The sequence below is a fragment of the Equus asinus genome, chromosome 8 (genome assembly GCF_041296235.1).
Source record: "Equus asinus isolate D_3611 breed Donkey chromosome 8, EquAss-T2T_v2, whole genome shotgun sequence".
Classification (NCBI taxonomy): domain Eukaryota; kingdom Metazoa; phylum Chordata; class Mammalia; order Perissodactyla; family Equidae; genus Equus; species Equus asinus.
The window spans coordinates 2,078,074-2,096,724 of NC_091797.1; the positions used below are offsets into that span (position 1 = coordinate 2,078,074).

Here is an 18,651-nt window from a genome sequence, read left to right on the forward strand (position 1 = left end):
GGAGTGATGCTGTCAAAGAGGAAGGGACAGAGTGAGAGGGGCAGATGACAGAGGCTGGAGCCCAAGGAGAACACCTACATTTAAGAGGCAAGGAAAGAAAAGGAACTCACGTAGGAAGCAGAGAGTCAAGATGGATGAAAACCAGGAGAGACTGATGTTACAGAATTGGAGGGAGGAAGTATTTCAAGAAGGAAAGTGTTTCAATAGTCTTAAATGCCAGTATGTTCAAATAAAAGAGGGAAAAGACGAAAGTGGATCTGGCACTCTTCAGGGGAGAGGTGAGAACAGAAATCAGATTACAATGGATTGAAGAGTGAAATAGAAGATAAGGAAGTAGTGAAAGTGATTGTTTTCTCTTTCAAGAGGCTCAACTCTATTAAAAACAAAGGAGAAACAGGAGGACAACAACAGAATCAGTGATCAAGGGAGGTGTTTATTATTATAATGACTCCCAATGGGAGAAACTGGAATAACTTTATACGTTAAGGGATTAGCCACTGAAAAGGGGAAGTTTGAAGACTGAGATGAGAAGGAATGGATTCCAAAAAAGAGAAAGGGGAATTATTGGACCCCTGATATATCTTCTACAGAACTAGAAGGAAACCACAGGTATGCTAATGTTTATAGGTAAAAAGAAAGGAAGTAGAAAAGTTCTTGCTTGATGGCCTTAACGTTCACAGACCGAAGTAGGAAGCAAAGTCATTCATGGAAGTGAAGGTAGCAATGGTAGTTTGAAGTCTGAGGAAAAGAGGTGAAAAACTAGAAAAGCTTTAAGAGAAAGAACAGAAAGCTACTGAGAGACAACTAGATGGGGACCCCGTGGATCACTGGTCTTGATTGGCATGTCTGTGTAATCCTTTTTGGTGGAGCTCAACAAGCCAGGTAAGAAACAGCAATACAGGTTTGCTAGACAGCTATGATGGAAACCAAGGGGTAAGAATGTCTGAATGATAAAAGTGATAATTCATGGAGTCTGAGATGGATCGGAAGGGAGTAGAACCATGAAGAACAGGGTAATCTTAGGAAAATGGAGTAGAGATCTTAAGTCTAAAAAGCAGGGGGGAGGGGCTGGCCCCGTGGCCGAGTGGTTAAGTTCGCGCGCTCCGCTGCAGGCGGCCCAGTGTTTCGTCGGTTCGAATCCTGGGCGCGGACATGGCACTGCTCGTCAGACCACGCTGAGGCAGCGTCCCACATGCCACAACTAGAGGAACCCACAACGAAGAATACACAACTGTGTACCGGGGGGATTTGGGGAGAAAAAGGAAAAAAAAAAAATAAAATCTTTAAAAAGCAGGGGGGAACAAGAGAGTGAGAAAGTATAGGATATTGTAGGCATAGAACAGAATATTGGTTGAAATTTCAGGGGTGGAGTGTAGCCATGGTGTGGGTTTAAAGTGGAGTGGAATGGAAGTTACTAGAGTTGAGAAAAGCTCTGTACTGCTAGATGAATCATCTAAATGGTTAACTAAAATGGTTTAATTTTGGTTAACTAAAATGGTTTAATTTTGGTTAAATTACCAAAAATGATGCCAGGATTCAGTATATTAAGATCCAAGAATATCTTTTCCCAAGCATAATTGTGTAGTAAACGTTTGTCCATGAACTCTTATTAGAGTTCTCACTGAACATGTGAGGAGTGACCAGATCATTATATCAAGGAAGACTGGAAGGTAACACAGCTTGGACGGTGTAACCTCCAAGGAAGTAGTTTTACATGACAGTGGAGGAGCAATGATTGCGACTGGGAATGGAAGCCAGAGCACTGTTTCTCCACTCTAGGTGGCACTCAGTAAATAAGAAACTGAGCTGCTTCTGTAGCAGGGGAGGCAACGTATAGCATGAGAGATTTGGCCTGCTGCCTTTTTTTTGGTAAATAAAACTTTTCTGGAACACGGCCACACTCACCTGTTTATGTACTGTCTATGGCTATTTTGTCTACAACTGCATTGTTAAGGGGTTGCAACAGATCACATTGCTGCAAAACCAAAATATTTACTTTCTGTACCTTTAGAGAAAAAGTTTGCCAACCTCTGCTCTAAAATGGAGGGAGGGGGCAGTGAAGAACTATCTAGGTTATGTCTCCACTTTAGGAGGAAGTGGAGATAGCATTCTTTGAAGATCAAGATGAGGGCAGTCTGTTCCCCTCAAATGGAGATTTCAGAGGACACAGTAGAAAGAACACGCTGGGAAGACAGGAGATTGAGGAGGAGTCTGGGAGAGGTGGGGATGTCAGAGGTAAGGTCATTTACGGAGACTGAGGATGGCAAAGGAGTGGTTGGGGACTTCAGGCTGAAAGCTTGGAATATAAATTCAAGATGGGAAATATATTTAACAATCATTATTAAGAGATGGATAACAAGATTCATCCAGTAGCAAGAATTTGTAGAAAGAATAACTATTAGTAGTTTAGTTTCTGATATTTTCCAGCAATGCTTGAATAGTCCTAGAATAGGAAGGCAGAAAAATATGTGGCAGTTTATAAAAAGGGTTAAGGATTGAGGTGGGGCAGCTAGAAGCACAGGAGGGCTAGGACATGCAAAAGCCTCGTTTAAAAACTAACTTCTCACTGGTACTGAATGATAAATGCCGAGATTTTTAGGATAATTTCAGAGTAGCTGTGCAGCTCATACAAGAGAAATACAATCATGTGAAAAAATTATACAACCATGCTCTCAACTGCTTAGTTTTAAACAGTCTGCTCTCATTATTAAGAAATTATAATCAACTAATATTTTTTTAATCACCAGAAAGACATGTTCTCAATTTATTTGCTAAAAGTTTATTTTAAAAAAAGGTTTTCAAGTGAATGTTTTCAAAACTGTTACTATATACTTACCTGCTTTATTACTAAGCTTGTATAAGAAAGTTTGGCGAGGGTCTGAATGATCTCGACATGTCAATTGCAAAAGAGAACCTGATTTTTTCCATTTCTGCATAAACCATAGACCTAGAGAGTTATAAATGACATATGGGTATAACTGGAAATACATGGCAACATGTGCTAAGATTATTAAATTTAACATATATTTTACTTCAAAAAACGACAATCCCCAAACTAGCATTTTGTTAGCTAATAAAAAAATATATTTGCAAAATATTTCCATTTTCTGATAACAAATATAAAAATACACATGCACACATAGGTTAACCATGGGTTAATGGTTAGTTGCTAGAAGGCCTGCTATTTCTACCTCATTCAGTAATGAAATAGATAATGGTCTAAGAAGAACAAATTTGGGAAAATTGTATGTTCAGTTATATTTGTTCAAATGATAAAGAAGCAAAGGGGGAAAATCTTCAAACACAGTTGTGGATCCAAAGGTCTAAGCACCGAGCCTTTAGTCTACAGACAGTTGCAGTTAAGGTTTGGCAGACTGACTGTATAAGGACCAGCCCTTAGAATGAGCAATTGGTTAATGTTTTCTAGTAATAGCTGAATATAATTTAAGTCCCATATTTAATTGTATTTCTTTATATTATCATTTACTTATATTTAAATGCATCTTCCCCTTAATTAAGTGAAACCTCAATCATTCTGGAATGGCTTTTCAAGATTGTGGAATATTTGTTTCCACTTTTGCTGCTTCTAATATTACAGAGGGGAACAGGAGAAGAAAAGAGAAAAAAACCCTTTACTTGATTAAATCTGATAACTGTAAGCCTATCTGGGGAGAAGTTCAATGAAGAAAAAAAATTCACAGTACTGCATCCTATTCAGATTGGGTTCTATTTTGTATTACTTAGGGATTTCATTTTTCTCATGCTCCCTTTTTGAAACAGTAAAAAATTAAAACTAGCTGTATTTTGAGTACCACCATTTGAAATGGGGCCAAAGGAAAATGGTACAGTTTCCTTGTCAATGAAAGTGGAAGAGAAAGTGGAAATAAGAGATTCAAGGCTCAGGGAAAAGAGAAAGAATAAAATCTCATTTATTCTCACAATGGAAATAATTGACTAAACTATGAAAACCATTTAAAAAATCTAAGGGAAAAACTGAGCCAAACAAAAAGCAAATCAAGTACCAGATCTTTCTTAATGAAAATATTTATTTATTCTAATAAAAATTGGGGCCTCAACATTCATTTTAATTTCTTTAAAAATTTTAGAATGTATTTTCTCAAAATATCCCTCTATTGTTACGAAACCAAAATCAGAGTTAATATTCTGCATAAAATACTTTATAACTTTATAATATATTAAATATAGATATCTGTAATCTGCTCAACTAATGGAACAACAGAATAGCATGTTTATAAGATAAACATTTGCTGAAAATATTTAGACAGTTTAATACAAAAAAGAAAAAATGCTCTTCTGACTTTTGACAATTATCATCTCAATATGATAATATCCATTTTCTGAGATGACTTTTATCAGCTTATTTCATATGCATGACAAAACAGAAAAATTGTTACATCTTCTGTTTCATGAAATTCCAAGTATGTTACAAGTCAGTTCTAAAGTAAACACTAGAAAAGGTTAAATTTGTACTTAGATTTTCTCCCCATGCCTATTTTTTATACCACACAATAAACGTTTTACCTGTATTCACAAGGGCGCTGCTGTTGTAGAGCGTCCCAAGGTGAGGCCCAGAGAGGGAGAGGAAGGTGTGGAGCCTGTCAAGGTAATACTGAAACCTCGGCCTCGTGAGCACAGAACGGATTATTAAATTGCCCAGAGAATGTCCAATAAAGCTTCAAGAGGAAAAAAATGACATTTCTCCCGTAGTGTTAGTTTTAAAAACAAAAATCAAAGCTGAAACCACTATACACAGACATGAAATACTAAGAATTTGAAAATTTCTAATATGTTTAAAATTACGGTTTGATACTTTGAAAGATGTAACACATTTTGAAGGAAAAAATTGAGAATGTAGTAGAAAATTCCCATTATTATATAATTTAAATGCTTACTCCATAGAAACAAGCTACTATCAGAAAATTTTTACTCATAGATTATAATTGCTTAGCAATAAAAACATTTTAAAAGTAACAATACATTGACTAGATGATAAATTTGCCTCCTTAGGCACACACACCAATTATTTACTTGTTAAGTAATGCTTTAAAACAAAATAATGAAACTGTACCTATAAAGGACGACTTGGGAGAAATTACATACCTGTTACTCTTATTCTCTGGTCTACACTCCAAAGTGGGAGAGTTCTTTGACTAAGTACTTTCAAGTTAAATATGTGCATTTTCCTACCGTAAGTCTAAGATTATACCAAGAGAATAACTAATATTTATAAAGCACCTGACCTTTATTAAGGAATAGTTTAAATCAGAAGAGCCTTCTGCTTAGCATTATTCACAACAGATGGTACATGAACCGCTGGGGACAATCAACAGTGAGATAGCCCGACAGCTGCTCAACTCTGGCTCACAGACGGACCCGTGAGCAGCTCAGGATAGACTTCCCGCCCAAGCTGAAGTTCCTAAAGCTGTGGGGTGAGAGTTATGATGCTAACTAACAGTCCTCAATCAATCTGATCGAGCTTTTGGATAATGATTGATTATAACTGACAATCTAACCCAAAAGAGGGAACACTTTTGTGGATGAATGAAAAAATTGAAATAATATACTATTTTCTCATCATAATAAATGAATAAAAGGATTATAAGATCACTGCAGGAAATTTAGTAAACAAACAGTATTTTAAAATCCATCAATGCAGAGAATAATTAGAACAAGAAAACAATCTCTCCTCCCCCCAACATACTTGCACTTTCCCCCATTTTTAACAGAATTCTGTTTTTAAAAAATGACTTCAAATGAAACCTGCTTCTCTCTCTCAGTTCCTATTCCACCTTCAAACCTGAACCAAAGTCTACAAAAGCCGACAGCACACAGCCAGCTTCCTCCTCCCACCCAGTGGGTACGAAGGTAAACAGCTTATTTCACTCTTTCTGACGCAGGAAGGTTAGTTTAGACTTTTTCTTTAATTCCTACTGGACTAGAAGAAACAAACACTTTTCTCTCTCCCATGTCTACACATGACACTGCTTTAATCATGAGACATACTGGTTTGACCATCATCTCTTGCTTGTGGAAAACTGACTGATAAAGTGCAGTCACGAAACCTGGAACGGGTTTTTGTTGTTTCCTTTGTTTCCATACATCCATTGCCCTATAACCGTTCCTTGTGATAACAGCTTCACTGAGATATGATTCAGACCATTACAATTCACCCATTTAAAGTGTACAATTCCATGATTTTCAGTGTAGTCACAGAGTTGTGCTACCGTCACCACAAGAAATTGTAGAACATTTTCGCCACCTCAAAAAATACCCCGTAACTTGTCTCCCCTTCCCTGGTAATCACGAACCAACTTCTGTCTCTACAGATTTCCCAGTTCTGCACAATTTATATAAACAGAATAGTACAACATGTGGTCTTTCCCTAAAATCTTTTAATTTTTTCTTTTCTCTTTGAATTAGTTAATTTGAGTTGTGGTCTCCTACAGGTCATAACAGGACAACAAAAGTACCACAAATTCTGTTTAGTTTTTCCATAATTCATAGAGATATAAAATAAATATATAATATTATGTTACCTTATTTTTGAGATTGTTAGACTATATATCTGAATATATTGTATTATCTCATCCAGAAGGCGATCAGTCATGCTATCAAAATCAGCAAAAGTATCATTCTAAACAAAAGCAAGACAGACACATTACATACTGAATATATAAAATCACATGAAAAACTGAGTAGAAACATTATTTTTAATTTAGGTATTAAAAATATGGTTAAGACCAGTGTTTAGAGAAGTTAGTGAATGTAATATTCATTATATTAAAATGAGCAAAAAGAGTGAATATCTAGGGGAAAAAATGTTCAGTGCTCTTACTAACACTTGCCTCATTTTGTTATTTAATTGTTTAGCTCACCACCAGCATTTAATGTAAGATTATTTATAATGATTTAATTAATGAACTCTCTCATAGAAATGTGAAATTCTAGAAATTTCTGCACTTGTGAATAGTTCATAAGCTGAACTGTAAAATCATTTTTACTTCTTTGGAATATGCATTAATGTTAAATTTCATAGAAATCAGAAAAATTATTTCTACTACTACACTTTGTACGAAGCAAATATTTACGCAGAAACTAGTACAAAAGTGTTTGCTCCCACTGAAAACACCACCATATTGTACCTGATTTCTCTCAGACATAAGAAAATCAATTCTTCCCCCAGGTAGTCCAAGTTCAATGTAAGTTTTTACTAATCGGAGATCTGCACTGTTTCCTAGAAATTGAAGAAAATGAGTAATTATGTGTAAAGGATGAGAGAGTTAAAGGTACGAAGCGCGTGCTCATGTATTTTACAGCTCCTGAAGACAAGCATGTGGCCTACGCCGGTCATGAACAGACAAGGCACTCTCAAACAGTCCTCGACTTGTGTGTCAAAGCTGATCTCCATCAGCCAGACAATGTCTTTCGACAGTCTGTTTCTGAGGGAGCTTAGTCACACCGACGCTTTCCCCTCCTGGCTATCGGTGTGTTCAGCTGATAGGGCTCACTCCGGGACGCTGGCTGGAGCAGGGGGTGAGTGACTGAGGGCTCCCCACAGCACCACTCCAGGCCATGGTTTCACAAACCCTGGATGCATTCTGATAGAGATTTAATCTGCGGCTTTTCCTTTGATGGTACTGGGACAGACGGACAGAAATAAAAATCCAGTTAAATAATCTAAGATAGTATCTTTTAATTACTAACTTAAAAGATATCTATAAATATAAAATATTTAAAATCTAGATATAATACATAAATGTATTTATTACCTCCAAAAATTAGTTTAGTGTCTTTTTTAGTTAATTCCTTTGTTTTACTTAGGACTATAAATATATCATTATCAATTGTTGAATTTTTACTTTACTCTTCTAATATTTACATGTTTTAAATATTTCACGCACTGAGATAACTTTTATTCCTTTTTTTTTTCCCTGCTTTATTTCCCAACCCCCCCCACCCCCCCCAGTACATAGCTGTATATCTTAGTTGCAGGTCCTTCTAGTTGTAGGATGCAGGACGCCGCCTCAACGTGGCCTGACGACCGGTGCCATGTCCGCGCCCAGGATCCAAACCCTGGGCCGCGGCAGCGGAACACGCGAACTTAATTAACCACTCGGCCACGGAGCTGGCTCCCATTCCTTTTTTTTAAAAGAGATTTTAATTTTTCCTTTTTCTCCCCAAAGCCCCCCAGTACATAGTTGTGCATTTTTAGTTGTGGGTCCTTCTAGTTGTGCCATGTGGGATGCCGCCTCAGCATGGCCTGATGAGCGGTGCCATGTCTGTGCTCAGGATTCGAACTGGTGAAACCCTGGGCCATGGAAGCGGAGCGCGAAAACTTAACCACTGGCCACCGGGCCGGCCCCGATAACTTTTATCCTTGATTTCAAAAGGAACACCTCTGTGTTTCACTACTAAGTGTGTTTTCTCCACCGGCTGGAAATATATCTGCTTAATCACATTAAAGAACTAGACTAGCGCTATTTTAGGGTTAAAGTCTGGCACTTAGTTATCATAACTGGGAATGGATATTGAATTTTATCAACAGTTTCTTACTTGATTCGCTGATGTAGTGTATTTTATTAATCAATTTCTTTATAATTACTTATCTGTGCATCCTGGGAATTAAATCCTATTTGTTTTAGTGACTTTAATATATCGATTCTACTTCCAATAGGTCTTTCTTAAAGTTTTATTTATATATTTTCTACAATATTGCTAGAGTTTTATTAAGTGTATTCATGTCAGATTGATCTACTATTTTTTGGGGTGTGGGTTTGATACCTTTTTCAGATTTGGTAACAAAGTTAGGCTAACTTTAAGGAATAAAATGAGCTGCATTCCATCTTTTTTTCTATTATTCTGGAATAATTTATATAACATGGAGATAATGTATTTCTTGAAAATTTCTAAGAATAATTTGCCAGAGATTCTACTGGGCCAAGACGTCTTTCTTGGGGGATAATTCTTTGAAATTTTATTATTGGGGAGGAAGAGTTTAGCATGGGAGGTAGTTTATTTCTTGAGAGTCAGTTTTTTTTTTTAAAGAAAAATCTCCAATTTCATGAGAAGTTATCAGCTCAGACCCATGTTTATACTCTTATAATCCATAAACTCTTTTGTCAATTTCTTCTTATGGAATCACATTCTAATACAGTAATCCTTTGCAGTCTAGAGATATTTGGCATCTTCTAACATAGTACCTAATCTAGAAAAAAAGTCTGATGAGTAGCCAAAATAATTATCATAAAACCATAGCACTAAAGCCAGGTATTTAGAATTTAAATTATACCCTAATTAATTAGTGAATCTTTAATTCTGAGGTATTGATTTTTCTAGCTCATAAGGGTTTTAGAGCATCAAGCTAAAAGGGAACTAGGAAGACTATCAAAGGGAGACACAATGATTGCCATGAGGTGACAGCTGACAACAGCAACGAGAAGAGAGAAAAGAGAAAAATGCAGAGTCAAAATAAATAAAATGCTGGCACATGGATATCAGTCCCATGGAAAATTTACTTAAAAGGAAATCTAATATTACACTTAGCAATGTTAAGCATATTTCTGTTTTAGAATGTATTTAAGATTCAATTAATTTAACAATTTAAAAATCTTTTTTTCAGTTCCAAGATTTAATAGAACTAAATGAGCTCTATTAGGAAAAGAACGCACACTGAATTGCCATGGGTTACATCAACAGGCGTTGCCTACCATCTAGACCATGCACACAGACAATGAGATGCACTCCCTCTTCAGAGCCGTCCTCTTCGTCCATGCTGAAGTAAGGGACGGAGGACGCCAGCAGGGGAACATCACTGTACATGAATCCAGGCAGTTTAAGTTGTTTCAGTTCTTCCTTTGCCTGGAGAAAGCTGAAGCAAAATATTACAAAAGATACTCTTTAGTAAGTATTATATTCCATTTTTAGAGCCAAAAAGACAATCTGCTGAATTTAGAGAACTGCAGAAGAGGAAATCTAACAATATTCGGTTTTAAAATAATGAAAATGCGTGGGATCACCTGAATGATTGAGAAATCAGAGAGTAATTTTCTTTACTATTTTTAGTACCTATTCTGATCAAATACAAGGAATACTTTAAACCTGAAATCACCTAAAAATATTCTTTTAAACTTGAAATCAACTAAGAAAATATTAGGAGTGGAGTTATGTTTTCTACAAAATTTTACATTGTATGCATAGAAAAGCTGGGAGAAGTTCTGGAAAGATGACTATCTGATGCTTATCCTGTAATCAAATCTTATCCTGTCTGCTCCTTTTTAACCCTACATAAGCGGAAGGGAAGGAGCTGTTCTACAAAGCCTAACAGCAAGAGTGGTGGTTACAGTGTGCAGTAGATTAGGTTATTTGTATTTTTCTCTCAAAATACCAACAAGCAGCAGAATTAAGAGGGAGACGTGACTAAACATAATTGGTGGCACACACTCACTTGGAATGACTGACAGATCTAATCAACTTGGGGACTGTAAACACAAACAATTATTAACTATTTAAGATTGTACCATTTGGACTCAAGAAAGCTGATGAACACTCACTGGAGCAGGGTGCACCGAGTGAAGCCACTCGTCAGCACTCGTCACACCACTGTTTTCCTCAGTGTTCCACAAACAGTGTGAGGTGCCCAGAGGTGGTCTGCCCTCAGCTTCCCAGCACGTCACAATTCTCCTCTCTGGTTTCACGAGCTTTGGGCACTGTGGATCTTAACTACATAACTCAGAATAATCTAGGAACTTTAAAGACCTGTTGTAGGCACGCCCAGAGCTTTCACTCCAGTGATTATGACTCTGCCTGGAGTGAGGCAGAATATTTTGAGAAGAGTGCCATGCTAGTAAATTTATGTCATCCTCACATTTTTCTGGATATTCTACTGGTCCATGAAATCTCAATTCTGGGAACCACTGACTTAGCCAACGCAAGCTGGTGTGGAAGGTTCAGCAAGTCTTTACTAACCTATTATTCATCACCTAATATTGTCCTTATTTGCTAGGTGCACTTACAAAACCTTACTTGTTTCTGGGAGTTAATCAGGGAGAAATAAGGTACTGATGAAATAAATGGTTTTAACCTCAATTATTCCATACTTTTAACATAAAACTATCAATGTAAAATTTGTATCAGAAATGTCTAGCCTATAGAACAGGACAATCATATGGGGAAATATAGGCCTGTCAAAGAGTGTACTGAAGTCACTTCCCCATTTTAGACAGCTAATCACAGAAGCACTTTTTGTATTACAGAAAGTAGAGAACACGAAATGTACATGTTACCAGAGAAATATATATACGTTCTCTCTACATACTTAGTAGCGCATGCTGCTGTGCTCCATTACTTACGCTTGTATTTGAGGTTTTGGTGAATTTTCATACCAGGACACCGATGACGTGAGGCTGTAACCAGTGCTGCTAGGCTGCTTTGTAATGGCATCACACTTACTTTTAGATGAATGCTTAACACTACAAGGAGACTCTCGTGGTGCGGACGGGAAAGACAAACAACCAGAAGTACAGACAGTAGGCACATTTATAGCATCCCTCAGATAGCCACTGTTTATTTTTTCAGAGGTGACAAGTCTGTCTTCTTCTGGTGCACCTCTGTTTGTATAGCGAGCACTTACTGTCCCCCCCAAAGCTGAGGCTTCGGTTTCCTCATAATACCCGTTCTGGACCATTTGTTGATCCTGCTCTTCCTCCTCATCCTCTTTACCCTGTTCCTGCTGAAGCGTACTCATTTCTCTCTTAGAAGTTTCCTTCTGAGGGCTAACTGAATGGCTGTAGCTAACAGCACATGTGTCAGAAATATCCGTACTGCTTTGAGAGCCAAAATAATTTTCTACAAGCCCTTCTTTTACCATATCAGGACTGGCTGAAAAAGGGTCACTTGTACCCAGAGGAGCTTCATTTTTAACTGTAGGGACTTCCAAGTTTATTTGTTTGAGATTTAATGCATCACTATTTTTCCTTTTCACAGTTCTATCTTCACCAACTTCTGTATTAGTAGAAATGGAGCCTGAAACGACACAAGGGGTGCCTAAGCAGACCAGATTTGAAGCCAATGCACTTGCTGCCCCTGCAGGGTTGCCAGGTCTATCAGGACTCCGAGAGTCTTTGCACACAGTGTCCAAGTTAGGTTTGGAGCTGCACCTACTTTTCACATCACTGGAAGTATCTTCATCTGAAAAAATAAATTGTAAAGGGTCTTTAGTGCTTGAATTTAAGGGATGTATTGCTACAGCTTCATTGTCCAAATGCCCTGAAAATACGACACTCTGCTGTTGCAAAATAATGCTTGACTTTTTACTATTGTCACATTTTGGCAAATCAACTGTCCCTAGATTTAACACAGTTTTGCTATCACTTAGGTGGCATTCAGGTGCAACAGGTTTCCTAGAGCTTTCCTCAGGCGACAGCTCATCGTCAGACGGCAGTGAGTTGATGGACGTCAGAGACGACTGCACCTCACTTAGAGCGCTGGTGCTCTCAGTGCAGTGACTGCCTAGTGAAAGCTTCACGCTGGCGTCAGCCCTCATCAAAAGCGGAGGAAACACCCTCTCAGTGGGGGAAGGGCCTTGCCCCTGCACAACTTCAAATACTACGTCAGGGTTTGGATGTGCTGCAAAAGAACTTGGTTCACTCTCAACCCCTGAATCTGAAAATCTAGATGAGGCGTATGTGGCATTACCATCTGGTAACTTAATTGCATCTGCACTCACTACCACATGATATTCTTTCGCAGAGGCAGCAGGTTGATTACTTCTTAACTTAGCTAACGGCTCTCCGACAGAACGACACTTTGCTTCCTGCAAAGCTTCCTTCTCAAGTGTTATGTCTATAGATTTAGATTTACCATTAGATTCTAAGGACTCAAAGTTGGGTAGCTGTAAATTGTCCACCAGCATTTCATCTAGTCGAGGCTCTGTCCAAGGTCCTATTTTAACAGTTACTTTCTCGCCACTGAAAGGGTCTTTGTCACAGGGCTTTACTTCAATGGTTCTAACTCCTGCCGATGGCGTTTGCTGATCATGGAAATCCTCTGAGGAACTTCTAGCTGCCACATTGTGCTCCACTTGTGTAATTTCATTATCGTCCTGGGAGGTATCAAGTTTACCTGAAATGGACAAATTTGCACAAAGATTTAGGCTGCCAGAGTTCAAAGGATCAAACAGGTCTGGCTGCATATTTTCAATATCTGGAGACTTTTGTTCAGTTCTCTCTGTATTAGTTGGCAAAAAGCTAGCTTCCTTTTGACTTGTCTGTCTGTTGTAGGTCTTTAGGTCAAAATTATATCCACATATCGTGGGATCCAGACCTTCCTTCTGACTATGTGAAGGATTGCCTTCTGAGCATTTAAAGAGATCATTTGATGCTGTACTTTTCAAGCATTTGTAGCCTACCAAAACCACAGAATCCTTAGAGTTCTGTTTTATTAATTTTTTTGTGTTTTCAGGTTTCATTGTTTTCATGAGCTTAGTAACCTTAACCTTGGATTTATTTGATTCTTCATTCTTTCCTTTCAGACATTTTGTTAGCTGTTCTTCACCTTCTGTATACCAAAAACTGGAGGCACCAGCAGGTCTGACTGTGAACTCTGGGCTAGCAAGTCCAGCTAGAGAGCTTTCTTCAGTCTCACATTTATCCATTCTACTGGACTCTGATCTCTGAAGATTCTGAACTCCCATCCAGGGTGCATCTAAGTCTTTTATCCAAAGAAAAAAAGATTCAGGTTTAAACAAGGTGTGAGAACTCATATGATTAAGACTACTTTTTCTGACTATAACTTTCTAATATCCTCAAAAATAAATGAAACTGGAGGGGGGACAAAACAGCCCCACGTTAGGGAATGGTTTTACATATAAAAGGAAGAATATACTGAAAGTGACACACAACTTACATATTTTAGTTAAATTATACTTACCTTCAATAACTGAATCTAAATACCTATCTTCAAAGATTATAGGTAATGAATTGAGATCTCCATCTAATTCACTACATTCAATGGGTAGGGGTGGAAGAGAACTGCAGAAGGAAGTATTTTTGATAGCGGTGCACATCTGTAGATGACTCTGAGCACTGAAAAACATTGCTGACGTCAGACTGTAATTCAAAAAAATTACATCCACTGCCACCTTCCAGACTCCACCTTCCCCCTCCCCTCACCATTCTTACCCCTTCCTCAAGATACAACCTCCTTGTGGAAGAGATCCTTGATCAGAGATCAAAACTGGTAAAATGGAAATTATGGTTTCTTGACAAATTACTGACATAAAATTATGGTCTGATGATAAACTATTCAATTAATTCCTATTACATTCTTCTATACTTTTTTTTTTTTAAAGATTTTATTTTTTCCTTTTTTCTCCCCAAAGCCCCCCAGTACATAGTTGTATATTCTTAGTTGTGGGTCCTTCTAGTTGTGGCATGTGGGACGCTGCCTCAGCGTGGTTTGATGAGCAGTGCCATGTCCACGCCCAGGATTCGAACCAACGAAACACTGGGCCGCCTGCAGCAGAGCGCGCGAACTTAACCACTCGGCCACGGGGCCAGCCCCTCTTCCATACTTTTTAATGTCACTTCAAAGTGAGTTATCTATGCTTAATGTCTGAACTTCCTCATTTGCTGAGAACAGCATGTAGGAGAAATACCAAAAGCTCAAATGCCTACTAATGATTTGATGATGGTGTCGAAAAAAATGTGTTTTATTGCTCCTGCTGTAGTTAACATGTATTGATGAACACAATTAACAGCTATTTAAAACAAGGTGTATAACTTTCTAATACAGTTCTTTTTTTTTTTTAGGAAGATTAGCCCTGAGCTAACATCCACTGCCAAACCTCCTCTTTTTTGCTGAGGAAGACTGGCCCTGAGCTAACATCATGCCCATCTTCCTCTACTTCATATGTGGGACGCCTACCACAGCATGGCTTGCCAGGTGGTGCCATGTCCGCACGTGGATCTGAATCAGTGAACCCCGGGCCCCTGAAGTGGCACATGCGAACTTAACCGCTATGCCACCGGGTGGGCCCCACAAATAGTTTTTCAAAAAACCTTTCCTTACAGAAAATTTCAAACAAATCAAAGAGAATAGTATTTATTAATAAACCCCCTTACTCAGCTCCAACAATCTCATTTTGCCTTCTTATCTACACCTCCACTCACTACTTACCCCATACTCTGTTATTATTTACAGCTTTTTTTGACATATAATTCACATATCTTAGCTGTAAGAGTCTGACGAATGGACACCTGATACAGAACAGTTCCATCTCTTCAGAGGGTGCTCTCATGTCTTTCTGGTCAAACTCCCAGCCCAAACAACCCCAAGACAACCACTGTTCTGACTTTCTTCACCTTAGTTTGCCTCTTCCAGAACTTCATATAAATAGAATCATAGTATTTACTCTTTTATGCTTTTTTCACTCAGCATAATTTTCTCAAAATAGCCTTTAAAGACAAAGAAAACCAGATCTAAATATAATCATTAGGAAAAATGGATGATATCTATTCTGGATATTTTAACTGTAAACCAATGACCTAACAGAAGGCAGTGCCAGTCAGACTGCTTGTGAAATTCTGTAGTAAATAATGATGAATACGAGAGATTCTGATCTGCAAAAATAAGCTACAAGTTGGCCCAATGGAAGGCTGGAGCCAATGTTGCACGGGACTGACAAGGTTACAGCAGATCTGATCTGGAGGGAGGTGGCAACTGGGCAACATGCTTCTTGATGTAGGGAATGGATCTTTCATGAAGTAATTCAGAAGACTAGACCCAATTTGATTAAATGGGATTTCTAAACTTCAAATTCTCCTAATTTCTTCTACTGTAAATATTGTACATCACTGATAAATTCTGAGATAGCTATCTTATGTAAAAGGAAACAAAATCATTTTAATTTTGGATTTATGCTACTCACTGAAGTTCCTGGTATGCAATGGCAGCTTCCCTGGGATGTTCAAAACAAAAGAAGGCCTCAGAGAATCTGCGTACCTGAAATTACAAACAGGAGTATGAATAACACGGCACGTTTAAAGTCACTCAGGCACAGGATGCAGGGAGAGAACCCTTCCATCAGGACAGCCATAACCACCCTGTGAGAATTATCTCCCTCCTCAGTGTGGCCAAAGCACTGCATTTTGGTGCAGCAGGAAACAAAAAAAACAACAGGATGCACAATGAAAAATCTAGGTTTACATTATGGATCCACCATTTGTCTTCCTTGAAGACAGACATTTTGTATGTCACATTCACCACTACATTCCCGGTACCCAGAATAGTGTCCAGCATATGGGAAAAATGATAGAAGCCACTTGCACTTCCACCATGCTATGTGTCAGGCCTCCAAGTATATGCAGCTGAGTCAAGTGAATGACTGAGTAGCATTGTGACTTCGGGCATTTCACCTTTGAGCCTCAGATGACTCTTTCACATTACTCTTAATACTTGTTCTATATATGGGGTTATTGTGAAGAACAAACAAGACACCATATGCATGTCATACGAACATATATAGTTTGTAATGTGGAAAGTGTATATAAATATAAGCTATCATAATAGTCATGATAGCACTGACCACATCTTTTTCCTCAAAATAACTGCATAAGCAAATTGTCTCTCCTCTTAACGTGTAATATTTTTTAGAGTAGGAACTACGTTTTGATCATCTGTTATCCCCCAAAGCCTATATCTCAGCATGTTACATGTTACTTGGTAAATACTGGTCCAACCTAGCTGAATTTTCTTCTGTCATATTTGCATTTTGACCCTTTCATTTCCAATTATACAAGGGAAGGCTTTGTCAGCTACTGGAGCAACATGAAGCAACAGTAAGGAGATGGAAAAGATGTTTTGTTTTGAGGTACATGGAGGAGAAAGAAATTATATTACATTCAAGATTCCTTCCTAAAAGGAAACCTGACTTAAGGTTCTTTGGTTTTAAAGGTACAACAGATTGGAGACATTACACTCGTCATCAAGATGTGGCCAGCTGAATTTCTGAGTTGCTAAATTGTTTCCCTGAGCAGATGAGACTGGGTCTTCAGAGGAACAAGTCTCCTCTCTGGGGAGAGGAAGGTGTGAGGCATCTTTGAGAAGGATGCCATTCGAGTCTTTACTTTCAAATGCTGTCCAACTGCCTCTCCTTCCTCTCCAAAACTAAGGGAAAGATGAAGAAAAGTATCTGCCTATCTGTCCATTAGGGATATTTTCCTTGAGGGCTATAAGGTGTGAAGACATGCAGCCTGAAGTCACCTGGATTCCTGGCGTTGCAGCTGGGTCTGCAAAACCAGCTCATTTCCTTCTCTCCCTACCTTCCCTGATTCCTGCAATAATAACCATCATTTCTTGACAACATCGTACCTGCCAGGCTCTATGCTAAGCATTTTATTTTCATTCTTTAATTTAAACCATATAAAAACCCTATGAAGTGGCTATATCTTCATTTAATAAGTGAGAAAACAGGCACAAAGAGGTTAATTACTTGGCCAAGATAACATAGCTAGCAAGCGATAAACATGGGATTCAAATTAAGACTTGAGAAACTCCAAATTTTGTGCTCCAAACCACTTCTCTCTTCCCTTCTGCTATGAGACTCCCCGTAACCAGAAAGTCTTTCCTTTCTTCTACACATTCATACGAAGTTCTCTGTCTAAATTTTCTCCTGCTGTGACTTCCATGCTGTGGCAAGGTGTAACAAATAAGCCCATGAACTGTATTGTGTGGCCGTATCTAAGGTATGACTGCCACCTGATGGCAGCACAGCTTAATTCTGGGCAAAAGACTCACACAGAAAAAATGTTACATTTACAAATTCAAATGATGGACAAGAGTATATATTACTACTTTGGTATATATGTTTGTAAAATAAGTTTTGTGTACACACCCTAATTTTTAAAAATTCACTCATTTGGCAATGTCAACTATTCAAAATTTGGCAAAATGCCAGGAGGTTAAAGAAAAGCCTCTGAGCAATCAAAATGGGTATTTATTAACGCTTTACAGAGTTAGATGTTCATCTGTATTCTCTAACATGTTGTTGAAATTGCTAAACAGTATTATAATAATTTTAATAGTACTTATTATAATTATAATAAATAGCATTTATGATTCATTATTAAGATAATGCAATTACTGTAATTTATTAATAACATAATAATTATTATAATAATTTTATACATGCCTGTCCAGGTAGATTCTAATCTTGAGTGCAGGGTCTAATATCTCCTTTATTAACTATGTTGCCTGGAAGAAGGCAGGAGCCTCACAAACGTTTACTGAACCACGCCTTGCATTAGACTTTAAAGCCTCCTTTTACACAAGCTGATTTATACTCACTACTAGATACAATTCTAACTGGTTTAAGCTCTTTAGTTTTGCAACTCACTGCACTTCAAAGAGCAAATGAGACAAAGGAAAAAGGAGAACTACAGAGTATACACAGTACACACACAGGCATAAGTTACATGCGTGGTGTGCACACACGGGCACAGGTGTACACAGAATGTAGACACACAGGCATAAGTCTACACGCAAGGTGCGCACACACGGGCACAGGTATACACAGAATATAGACACATAGGCATAAGTCTACATGCATGGTGTGCACACACAGGCACAGGTGTA

At 38.1% G+C, this 18,651-nt stretch overlaps 1 protein-coding gene across 14 annotated transcripts in view; it reads right to left on the reverse strand.

Moving 5' to 3' along the window:
- Nucleotides 1–18,651, reverse strand: part of FAM135A (family with sequence similarity 135 member A) — a 113,042-nt gene that overhangs the window by 13,884 nt on the left and 80,507 nt on the right. For 9 of the 14 annotated variants that reach the window (XR_011504910.1, XM_044776964.2, XM_070514617.1 and 6 more), the window contains 8 exons: nt 15,947–16,020; nt 13,948–14,102; nt 11,370–13,728; nt 9,729–9,889; nt 7,164–7,255; nt 6,558–6,655; nt 4,543–4,694; nt 2,837–2,947 (listed from right to left, as the gene is read on the reverse strand). Coding sequence is in view for 13 of the 14 variants with exons in the window: in XM_044776964.2 (XP_044632899.2) it covers nt 2,837–2,947; nt 4,543–4,694; nt 6,558–6,655; nt 7,164–7,255; nt 9,729–9,889; nt 11,370–13,728; nt 13,948–14,102; nt 15,947–16,020 (3,202 nt within the window). In the remaining variant the exon portion in view is untranslated. The remainder of the gene's footprint in view (nt 1–2,836; nt 2,948–4,542; nt 4,695–6,557; nt 6,656–7,163; nt 7,256–9,728; nt 9,890–11,369; nt 13,729–13,947; nt 14,103–15,946; nt 16,021–18,651) is intronic. The other 5 variants (XM_044776974.2, XM_044776973.2, XM_044776968.2 and 2 more) reach the window with 3 other exon arrangements.